The sequence below is a fragment of the Anabrus simplex genome, chromosome 7, assembly GCF_040414725.1.
Source record: "Anabrus simplex isolate iqAnaSimp1 chromosome 7, ASM4041472v1, whole genome shotgun sequence".
In the NCBI taxonomy this organism is placed as follows: Eukaryota; Metazoa; Arthropoda; class Insecta; order Orthoptera; family Tettigoniidae; genus Anabrus; species Anabrus simplex.
Genome location: NC_090271.1, coordinates 4300994 through 4313207, shown reverse-complemented (window position 1 = coordinate 4313207; position 12214 = coordinate 4300994). Strand labels below are relative to the sequence as shown.

The 12214-nt window shown below is 39.6% G+C and overlaps 1 protein-coding gene across 5 annotated transcripts in view; it reads right to left on the bottom strand.

The window, feature by feature from the left end:
- Noc3 (Nucleolar complex protein 3) overlaps nucleotides 1-12214 on the bottom strand; it is a 504473-nt gene that overhangs the window by 223531 nt on the left and 268728 nt on the right. For all 5 annotated transcript variants that reach the window (XR_011018581.1, XR_011018582.1, XM_068228554.1 and 2 more), the window contains exon 9: nucleotides 2835-3016. Coding sequence is in view for 3 of the 5 variants with exons in the window: in XM_068228554.1 (XP_068084655.1) it covers nucleotides 2835-3016 (182 nt within the window). In the remaining 2 variants the exon portion in view is untranslated. The remainder of the gene's footprint in view (nucleotides 1-2834; nucleotides 3017-12214) is intronic.

Genomic DNA, 12214 nt, shown 5'->3' with positions numbered 1-12214 from the left:
CTTGAAATTCCTTACTATCCTGAGTTTCTTTTTCTAGTTGACTGAGCCAGCTTGAAGTACAGCTGGCTCTTTCTACTAGTTTTCCTGGTCAGTATTATAACTCAAGGGAGTTGCCTGTTTTACAGTACATATCTTAAGATTAATAAAATCTAGAACAATATTTGCTATCTTTCGTTTACCTGAATTGTTTAGATGGAGGCCATGTTTTGTATAACAGTATCTCTCAAAACTGCTGCATTCAATAACCTGAGTATTCCGAAAATGTTTACAAATTTTAACAATATCTGTATTGACCTTGTCCACTTCAATGTTCACACATGAGTCTCTACTCAAATCATGCCTGTGGGGCACGTTCACTACAAAAACGTTAGTGTGGGTCAGCTTCCCTAGTGTATGTTTAAGTTGTGATCTTACATTCTTGGCGTCGTCGCGAGCTACGTCGTTCGTCCCACCGATGATAAGCACTGCATCGCTGCTCCCGAAGTTCCTAGTTGCTGCTTCTACGTTTTCCACAACACTGCTGATAGAAGCTCCTGGATATATTTCTCCGGTTGCTGCTATATTCTCGTCGTTAATCACTCCCGCAATTCCCCTTCCTTGGCTATCACCAAACACAGCTACCTTCGCTGATTTAGGCCTAACTGGGTCTTGAATCTGAATTCTATGCCTAAATTTTAAACTCGGCACGGCAACGGATCGCGATGATTTGGTTTCACACGCGCGATCACTTTCTTCCAGGATTAAATTATTTAGGGCAGAAAACCTATTTCTAATGTTTATTTCCGGAAATTCAGTTGTAGATTTCTTCTTAGCCGGCCATCCACGAACTACTTGACACCACGTGCTCGAGTTTGTTACTTGTACCGGTATATCACTCGAAGAATGGTCAGTCCCAAATTCTAGCGATCGCAGTCTTTCTTTTAATTCTTGATTTTCAACTTTAAGAGTCTCATTGTCCTTTTTTAGAATGTTTATAATTTCTAATGCACTTTTATATTCCTCATCGACTGTTTTTGGTGCTTCGTCAACGCCGTCCCCAACAACAACAAATAGTTCCTCAATAACCGTTAGATGGCATCAGAAGACAGACTTGCACAAACACGTATTTATACGTGATCGGCTGCAGAGCACCGTGCTTGGAAACACGTATTGATACGTGAGCGGACAGCATTGTGTTAAGTAACTTACATTCCACTTCGTCTGAATTTTACAGTGCCTACCCCCGTCATTTTTATATCACCTCTTCAACTGATATTGTGTGGACTTGACCGTTAACTTCTTTCTTACTTATGCATTGTTTTTCGAGTTATAATCGGCTGATGATGACCCAGACTGGGGTCGAAACCGGTACCATTTCCACTTTTAATTAATCTCTACATCTCTTATTTACTTGTATTGAATAGGTTGAACTACCATATTTAATATTTCAATTTAACTGTAATAAGTCACACAGGAAATAAAATTAAAACCGAGTTGGAATAAAATTCCAAAGCGATACCAATTTCAATGGCAATCTAGCCAGGCCAAAAAGGTGGTGGAGAGGGGCTTAAAAACGAGTCCCCACTGGGACAGATGTCACAGCGGGCTAGCCAATGCGGCCAAATTAGGAATTAGTTTCAAGACCAGGATAGTGAAAAGATTATTGGCCTGGCTTTGTTAGGTCCAACTTTTAAGAAGACAACTGGGCAGGTGTCAACAGAGCGGACAACAATCCTCTAGCAACCCACACACATCACAAGGTATGACATGATTAATAACACTGTGACTAATTAAAACGTACCCAGCGCACACCGTGACTATTTTAAACTGCGTGATTTTCTCATTTTCAATGAAGCTGGCAGCCCTAGCCAGAATAGCAACACAGAAAATGGTGGCAAATTTGAGTTAGTGGATCAAGGAGAAGCATTGGCGCCACGAGACTCGTAGTCAAATTGCACGTGAATAACCTGCGCACAGCGCTCCAGCCCACGAGATCCTTGCTCAAGACTAGCAACTCGTTATCGCTTGTACATTCTCACGTAACAGGTTGTCACTATTATATGCTAGAGTATTCAGCCTTCTCTTTAGATTCAACAAACGTTTGCGTATATTTTTCTTACGTTCGATCGATCCATGAAGGAGAAATGTGGCCGAGGAAAAATGTTTTTTTTTGACAATCGATGCAATAAAACGATAGTTCGAGGAATGATAGATGCAGGGAAATTTAACACTGGTTTATATGGAACATTTTAGGGACCGAATAAATTGAACAATGAATACGGGAAAATGACAGTTCCGCGAACAATGCATCAAAGTTCTGTGAATCCTAACATGATACAAGTATTCTTGACAAGGTATAAAGTACATAAGACTGCCAATGTATTTGCCTTCATGTTATCCGTCATCATCATCATCATCATCATCATCATCATCATCAAAGTCCCACTCCGGTCGCCCGAGTGTGGTTCATGTTATCCTTAGTTGACCTTTTTACTATATTCAAAGTCCTAGCTGGTTTTTCAACCTCCTGACTTCCACAACCACTCCTAAATCTCTTTCTTTCTAACCTGCACCTCTCTCTTAATCTCTCTTTTTCTCTATTATAACAAAGTGGGTCTTTCCCATTCTGTACCAACTTTGGAGGTACATACCTGCTTTCACACTCCTCAATAACGGCTTTAAACCCATCCTATAGGTAGTTTACATTTTTATTTACCATTTTCCACTGTTTAAACTCCCCCTTGCCTCTCTTACTAATCATGCAATGTCTAACAGACCTAAAGAAACTTCGTGATCACTTTCAGTTTCTCTCTAGAGTTCACATGGTTTTATTGGCACCAGTGTTGAACACTTACTTGGCCACGCCCTCCAGAGTGGTACCCAGCAGCTTGGATGAGGGCGCCGTTTTCAAGATGCGGAAGTAAATAGTAAAAACTACTTTGGTAATTTCTGTCAGGAACTGCTGCTTCGTCCGTTTGTTCTCCTCTGCCTTTGTTTCAAGAAGTTCTTTCTCCAACTGTTCCAACCTCTTGCTCTTCTGCAGCAACATATAAGAAATATTTTAGTTCACAATACACAAGGAACGTGTCCACTTTCTCCCCACCTCAAGAGGAAGCAATAGTAGTTCTGCGGATCAAAATCAATGGTAAGCAGACTTGCTGATGACATCACTGTATAAGAGAATGATCAATGTATTAGACGAAATACAGAAGACTGAACACAAAGCAGGAATCTTGATCACTCTCAATAACAGAAGCATATATGAAGTAAAACAAAGAGTAGCAATAGCAAAGAAAACTTTCCAAGATAAGAAATAATTGCTGACCAACAAGCACTTTCATACTGTTCATGAGGGACAAGTTAGACATGCATGAAGCTGAGAGAGACTGATGAAAGGAGGAGCGTCATTAACATTATCAACTTCCTTTGTAACATCTCTGAATAATTATAAGCTGTAAATTTCATTTTTGTTCCATACTGAACTGCAATTATAAGAATCAACTGACAAGAGTAGAACCTCGATGCATCGTACCAAGAACTGTCGTATTCCCGAAACCATCGTTCAATTGATTTGGCCCCTAAAATGTTCCGTATAAACCAATGTTAAATTTCCCGCAGCCATCATTCCTGGAACTATTATTTTATCGCATCAATCGTATGTAAGAAAAATATACACTAAAGCATTTTGAATTTAAAAAGACAGCTGAATACTCTAGCATCTAACAGTGGCAACCTGTTACGTGACAATGTACAAGCGATTACAAGTTGCTAGTCTTGAGCAAGGATCTCAAACGGCTAGAGTGCTGTGCGCAGGTTATTCAACGTGCAACCTCACTATGAGCCTCCTGGCGCCAGCGCTTCTCCTCGACCCACTAACCGGTCCCTAGATGTATTCTTATTTACAAGAATTAAAATGGAGGCACTGTAAAACTCAAATTTGCCACCATTTTCTGTGTTGCTATTGGCTGTATAGCGCTGCCAGCTTCGTGGAAAATGAGAAAATCTCACAGTTTAAAATAGTCACGGCATGTCTTAATTAGTCACAGGGTTATTAATCATGTTGTACCTTGTGATGTATGTGGGATGTTGAGAGGCCTGTTGACCACTTTGTTGCCCCCTGCTCAGTTGTCTTCTTAGAAGCCGGACCTAACCAAGACAGATAAATAATCTTTTCACTAGCCTGGTCTTGAAACTAATTCCTAAGTTGGCAGCATCGCTTGGCCTGCTGTGCTATTGTCCGAGGCGAGACATGTTTAATTTCTAACCTCTGTGATATCGTCTGAGCCCCACCATGTGGGATCCCTAACCTATCGTTCGCAAAGGGTCTACAGAATCTTTACCACAATACAGGTTACCGCCATAATATCCACGTATATCATTAATTTGTTATAGAACTGACTGTGAAGGTTTTCCAATTAATAAGAGATGTAAGGAAAAGTGAAACGAAATGGAGTAAAATTTATGCTTTTTATCTTCCTCGCGTATATCATGATTGCAATAGTTTGATATCGTCATGTATAGCATGAACATGACCGGCTCCATGGCTAAATGGTTAGTACGTGTTGGCCATCAGTTCAAGAGGCCCTGATCGGGTCAGGGATTTAAAATTTCGTTGGTTAATTCTGACAGTTCGGGGGCTGTGTGTGCGTGCGGACTTACGCCTTAGGATTCATCTTAGGTAGAGCCAAATTTTCATAAGCGTGTGGATCACATATCACGCAACAACTCAAAAGTTCTGCAACCGGCTTCGGAGGCCACACGCCATTATTATTATTATTATTATTATTATTATTATTATTATTATTATTATTATTATTATTATTATTATATTTACATTTAAAAATGCCCAAATACAGTACCCATACTTTATTATTTTGCTCTCCGCCTATTTAATACGTCACCTGTAATTATCGTTTACCCGCATCCATTGTCATTTTCCCCCCTCTGTCTTGAAAACAACACACAGAGGTTTTACTGTATCAAGTAAGTGATATTATGCAAGTCTTGGGACTAGTTTCAGCCACTTACTGGCCATCTTCAGCCAATTAAAAATTGAACAAATCACGTGATAACTAAAACGCATGTAAACCCGACAAAGACAATGTAAAAAAAACCCCACCCAGATCAGATGTAAAGCTTTTCAGGCGTTTGCTCTATCAACCAGCATCCCACTCTGATAAGTCTGGTGTCAAACCTAAGTCGAAATGCTGGTTGATAGAGCAAACGCCTGAAAAGCCTTACATCTGATCTGTTTTTTTTTTTTTTTTTGACAATGTTGTAGGAATAATTCTAACATTAAAATATATATAATAACAAAAATGAAGGTTATGATCTTCTTGTCACAATATGATGTTTTTAAGTTGTCTTAGGACCTCAGAAAAAGAAATAAATTTGGAAATGATATAATTAAGAATGAATAAATATATAGAAAAGAAATTAAGGCAGAAAAATTACTTGTGAGACTCAACTCTAATGGCAGATGTATAACAAGCACTGACTTGTTGGAGAAAGCAGGCAGGCCATGTGAACAAAGAAGTGGATAGGAAACCAGCACTGACTTCTTGTAGGAAGCAGGAGTAGACAGGGAGTGAGAAGGGGTGTCTAAGGTGGGGCTGAAGGATGAAGAAAGAAATACTGCTGCTGAGAGGGGAATTTAAAGTGATTACAAAAGAAAGAATTATTCTTATCTGAGGCATGATTACTAGATAGGAATTAATAGGTCATATAAAATGTTTGATTTTTCTGAAATTTCATTTTGATTGAAGTTAGGATTGAAAAACTGTTCCAGATACATAAAACAATTTTCCATAATACTGAGCAGGGGGCAATTTTGTATAACTGAGAATTTTCATGTCTTGGTTGATATTAGTGAAATTATGGTTAGTATCACACATGTGCCGTCCCATGGCCGAAAATCTGGTATATTTCAGGGCGTTAACATGTTCTAAGTATCTTGTATGGAAGCTCCTACCTGTTTGACTGAGATAAGATGCCTTATAAAAACCTGATTTGGTGAACTTATTGCTATGATTAATAGAATTGGTACGTGTAAAATATCTGTGTTTCGGTTACAAGTTTTGAAGGCTATTTTAACGTCATGCTTTTTGAACATGTTTGTGATTTTGTAGACTTATTTATTCATCATCATCATCATCATCATCATCATAATCATCATCATTTCCCTTTATCCAGCTGTAGCCGGGTAGGGGCAAATATGGTTCCTCTCCACTTTGTTCGGTCTTTCCACCACTCCTCCTCCAACACTGAGTCCCAGTCCAGGTTTCTTTCTATAATGCTGCGTTGGATGGTATCCTTCCATCTCAATCGTGGTCATCCATGGCCTCTCCTTCCTTGGATTCGCATTTCCATCACCTTTTTTGGCATTCTTTCGTCGCTCATTCGCTTTATGTGTCCAAACCATCTTAGTCGGCTCTTCTCTATTCTATCATTCATTTTTTCCACTCCAATTTCTTCCCGGATTTTCTCATTCCTTATTTCGTCTCTTCTACTCTTCTGTATCATACTCCTCAAGAACTTCATTTCGGCTGCCTGTATTCGACTGTTATTTATTATTAAATGTAAAAGTAAGTAAAAAATTGTTATGAGTTTTTCTTTTCTTTTAAGAAGGTGGTTGAAGTGATTTTCTCCATACATGAGCTGCTGTAGCCATTAAATTTAGCTATACTGCAAATGGTGTATAACTCGTTTTTAAGTTCTTTTTTAGACAGTGGGATGCTAAAAGTGCGGTGTATGGCATCTTGATGGTAGCAGTTTGTGTTAGATTTCTAAAAATCTTACAGCTCAATGAAACAGGTTGTCTGATGATTGTTAGATCTAAATAGTTTGAGTTTCTTATTTTCTGATTCTAGTGTGAACTTGATATGTGGATCAAAGTGATTAAGATTGGATAGAGTGTTGATGACATCAGTTGCACTTTTGTTTATGGTCACAAGAGTGTCATGCACATGTCTTGTCCAAAAAAATGATGTTACTAAGGATGTCGTTATTGTCACCTGTGGGCGGATATTAATGATGAAGTTTCTATCCATGAAGATATGACCGGAGTTAAACAGGCGTGTACAGAGATCAGTGAAGCCACAGAAATCCTTATCGTTAATTAATTTTGTCTTGTCATCATTTTCGAATTTCATGCAAAACAGCTGTTTGTGAAAACAAAAGGAAGAGCTTATACGAAAACATGTTTTGAGAATTTATGTGAATTAGAAAAAGTTAATTAGAATAAGGTTTTGAGGACTCTCAACAAACACATTACCAAAGAATATATTGAAAGTTACATTTTTAAATTATTGTAACTGATAGGTAAATTCAAATATCCTGTTGTAAATTGCATCTAAAATTGATAACCAACTTTAGTCAGCTTGTACTGACATGTGGAGGTTTCCATAACGAAAATGTTGTCCATATAGGGAAGTGTAATTGTATTGGTCCAGATAAAGACTGTATTCATTGGTGAATACGGAGATCTAGTGTGTTGTTATTGGCTGCTTGTGATCGCTCGATTTCCGGTTTTGGGCTCCTCGTGTGAGCAAGGCGTCTTTGAATTGTGATCGCCTCAGCGGGCAGACCAGCTTTGCCTCCATCCCGCTTTGGGACTCCAGCCTCTTGCGGAAAGCGCTATGTTATTGCTTTTCACTTAATTTAAATTCATTCTTGTGTTTCGGTCTTTTCTAATCTTATGTGACATTCGGTAGTAATGTAATTTGTTTTTGCATAACAGTTTTCCTCTAGACTTCTATATTCACGAAAGTTTTTAAGTTTTTGAATGACTGTGCCTCTATGGACAGTCATAGCAAAAGTTGTTTTCCAGAGGCAACTCTTCTTTGTTCTAAAATTGTAACCTATTCAAATTATAATTTATGTAACTTTACCTTTCTTTAAGTTTGCCTCCAGTAATTCTGAGACTAATAACCCAACATTTGAAGAGCTGTAATATCCAATTGTATGGTACAGTTTTGTACATCCTACTATCCAAAGAGCTATAGTGTAGCACTTGTTGTAGCGCCCACACAAGTGAAAATAATAATAATAATAATAATAATAATAATAATAATAATTGTACCGGGCGGTACACCTCCACGCCGCTAATTTAAAATGTGCGCCAGTTGAAACTCCTCTGCTGGAGGAAGTCTGAACCTTATTGACGGTATAAACTTTCAAGTTTCTCAGAAGATGTCACTACCTGGAAATTTTGGAGTTTTTGAACTGTGTCATTTTCAACGTATTTTTGTTTTGCTTGTAGTAAGAAGTATGAACTTTCTCTTCTAGAGGACACTACTGAAGATCAACAATAGTGCACCCTAGTGCGGAGTGAGAGAACTATTTTTTTTGGAGAAATTTTTATTTCAAAAGTTTGTTTCTTGTTAAATTTCTTTCTGTTATTGTTTAAGTTGGCTGTATACGCCTCTCTTTCCCCTTGTTTTGTATTTAGCCAATCCCGAATTTCTTTTATTAATTTCTGACCAATCGGATGTATCTTCCCCCAACTTGAATATGTTGCTGTATCCTACCCAATAAAGTGCTTGTGTGAGGGTGTTTTCATTCCCCTAACGCCTCGAACCTTCCGCGAGAGTATATAAGCTGCTGATTTCTGGGTCTCCGGGCCACTTCTGTTCCATCTTTCAGTGTGTAAAGTACATAGCAGGGGGCAGGAAGCGCCTCTTTCTCCGGCAGCGGTCAACAACCAGGTAATGGCCGATTAATTACTTCTTTTCTTGCTTGCTCAGCAGTGTAACTCTCGGGGCGGGTCCGAAGTTTTTCCATTATGTAACCTTCCTTAAAATGTAAAGAAACTTGTATTTATTCTATATTTTAAACTACATATTGGGATAGAGAGTGCTTAACCCTCTCGAGCTCCCACTCATATTGTTTTGAGGTGAACTTATTTTCTCAACCTATTCTTCTTTAACATTATGTAAATTTGTTTCTTTTCTTAAGTCACCTCCGTAGTGTGGGATTTGCCCTTGCAGTGGCCTAGAGCCAAATTAGGTTTTGAAACAAATACATTAGGAGTGCAGATCGCCTCCTCTCAAATTGTTATTTTAGAGGTCATGTAATTACCCCTTTTTTTTTCATCTAATAGACCTCAGTAGGTTGGGTATTTTACCCCTGTGTCTATGTCCAGAGAGGACAACTTGAAGGTGGAGTTTGGTGTGGCCTTTGAGAGGCTTAAAGTTGAGAGCGAGTGGCTCTTTTTCGAAAATTGAGTGTTGGATGCCTCGTGGAGGCTTTTCGGTGTAATTTGGAGCAAGTGCTCCTGAGCATGAATGGGGTTTTCTGCCCCTCTGTTAATACTTATTTTGAAGTAAGGTTGGGCTGATTGCCCAAGCATTGTAAAGTCAGGGCGCGAAGCCCGAATCCTGTAAATATTCTAACTACCTTTGTGACTTGCTACTCTGTACCTGCCATGCTTGTTATTTCTTTATTTTGAAAAGAAAATATAACCTTGTTAAATTTTAAATTAATTTTACTTTCGTAGCTTGAGACCTGTTCACCACCCCGCACCTTCTTTCACGCATAACTACCACAAAAACACGGTAACAATTGGTAGCAGAGCGTGGTTGAATGGGTCTCATTTTAGCCCCTTTTGACGGCTAAACATTGTTTTGATCCGAACTCTAACCATTTTCTCAGTTGCTGGAATTTTTTGAGTTTTTCAAAATTGTTCTGTCATCATGCCCGGCCCTCGCGATGTTCTCCATCTTAACTATTTGCGCAAGGAGGAGTTGATCTATGAATTGACTATTAGAAATGTGCAATCTGGAGCCACGGTTGCGGTAGACACAAACAAGCTTAAAGAGTCCCTTGATTTGCCCATTTCCATCCCCACCTTGGGAGAGAAAGAAATTGATGACTCTCTTTCCACGATCGTCGAGAATATTACTGGGCTAGCATCGGTAGTTAGTTTTTTTGACGAAAATGATCCTTCTCCTAATCAAATTAAGCGTGTGCAAGCCAGGCTATATCATTTTTCAAACAGAATTAACGATCTGTTGTCTCTAAAGCTGAATGACGTTCAGAAGAAGGAAGCTAGTACGCTGCTTGAAAATATTTCTGAATTATCTAGCAAGGTCACTCAATTGTTAACTGGGGAGGTTCCTCCCAAAAGCGATCTACCCACCACAGTGAATGTAGGTAGCGAGGAAGAGCCTCCTAAGGGAGAAGTAAATAGGAAAACCATCGCTGCTCAAACAACCCCTGCCCCATTGGACGAGTCTGAACGCCGTGCATCGTTGAATAATATACGTTCGGAATTAACTTCCTTGCCATTGAAACCTTTACCTACTATGTCACCAGGGTTTAGCAGCTTGCCTCATCCATTGGCAATGTTGCTCAGAGGTATCTCTAAGTTTTCCGTTAATACCACCAGTGACGTAATTTCATTTTTAAGATTTCTAGTTGAATTTCAGGATCATGCCCTTGTGTTTTCTCTTTCTCCATGTCAAATTTTGCAAATCATCTATCCTTATGCAATTGGTATTCTCTCTGACAAAATAGTAAGAGCCATAGCCGAACAGTCCTCTATTGAAGATTTTCATGCACACTTGCTTGCAAATTTTATTCCCGCCCGTGCGAGGTCATCTCTGATTCAGAAGTACTATTATCGTGTACAGCGTTTGGATGAAAATTTGGCTGATTTCATACAAGACATTAAATTCTATACTAGGGTGTTTGCTCTTCATTTTCCTGAAGACCAGATTGTACAGGCTATTGTAGAAGGAATTTCACCATCCTATAGGTCATATTTGTGTTTCGCGGCGTGCCCGCAAACTTTCTCTGAACTTGAAGTGTTGGCCGTCTCAGCGGAAGGAGTGTGATACGCCGATTCCTTGCGTGTCGCGAAAGAACCCCCGCCTTCTTTTAATAATACTCGGCCTCCACCTCGCCGATCAGTCACACCTCGTAAATGTTATGCTTGCGGGTCGCCCGACCATCTTCGCAATAAGTGTCCACTGATCAAGTCTAGTAGGTCAAATAATGGAGCTGGTTCAGCACAAGGCTGTTTTAAATGTGGGGCTTTCTCACATATCGCCAAGAATTGCCCAAACTCAAATAGCACCCCCTCCTGCTCAACTTCTGGTGCAAATTCCACCAATGCCAATAATAAAATGTGACTAGCGGTTTCGGCTGAGTCGACTAATTCTGCTTCCCAAGGCTCAGCCCCTGGCAAAAAGGTCGCGAATTCAGGGAACGTTCAATTTGCAAATCCATCTTTCGAATGCCCCAAAGAATGTCTTAGGATTGCGGCGGATACCCCCGCACCTGTTCCTTTTCTTAAGATTGAGTTAAATAACGAGCCTATAACCGCTCTATTAGATTCAGGCAGTGTTTGTTCAATTATTTCGGACCAATGGTATTCAAAATTGAAGTCTGTTTGTAAATTACCTGACTATGACTCATCTCCTGTTCAATATGTTTCGGCTAATTCATCCCCATTAGAAATTCTAGGTTCTGTAAATGCCAAAATTCGTATTTTTAAATTTACATGGAAAATCAAACTGTTTGTGGCTAAGCACTTGTCTTGCCCCATCATACTGGGAGCGTATTTCATTTCTCACACTGGTCTTGTGCTCGATCTCCAGAGTAGGTCGTGCACATTCAAATTTGCGTCCAATTGTAAAATTCCCTTGTTAAAGTGTAATTTTGTATCATGTTCATCTATTTCGCCTACCCAGGATGAGATGTTGTTAGACCTTAGACATCTACCTGAGGAGCAGGCTGAGAGTATTTGTAAGTTGTGTCAGTCGTTTCCAGAGGTATTCTCTGATACTCTTGGTGTTACTGACCTTATCGAATACAAAATTGAGGTCACGGATTCGATTCCTGTCCGTTTTCCACCATATAGGCTATCTCCACCTAAAATGAAGGCATTGAAAGAAATCATCGATCAAATGTTGAAGGATGGTATTATTAGGCCCTCTAAGTCGGCGTATTCTTCGCCTATTTTTCTAGTCCCGAAACCCCAAGGAGGCTTCAGGCCTGTCATTGATTATAGGGCTCTCAATCGGAAGGTGGTGTTGCAATCTGTGCCCCTTCCTGACCTTCATTCTTGTTTTTCATGGTTTCGTAAGGCCAAGTTCTTTACCATCTTGGACTTGAATCAGGCCTATAATCAAATTCCCCTTGCCGAAGAGTCTAAACATCTTACAGCGTTTGCCACGGACTGGAATTTATACGAATACAACCGTGTGCCTTTCGGGCTCCCCACTGGAGCAGC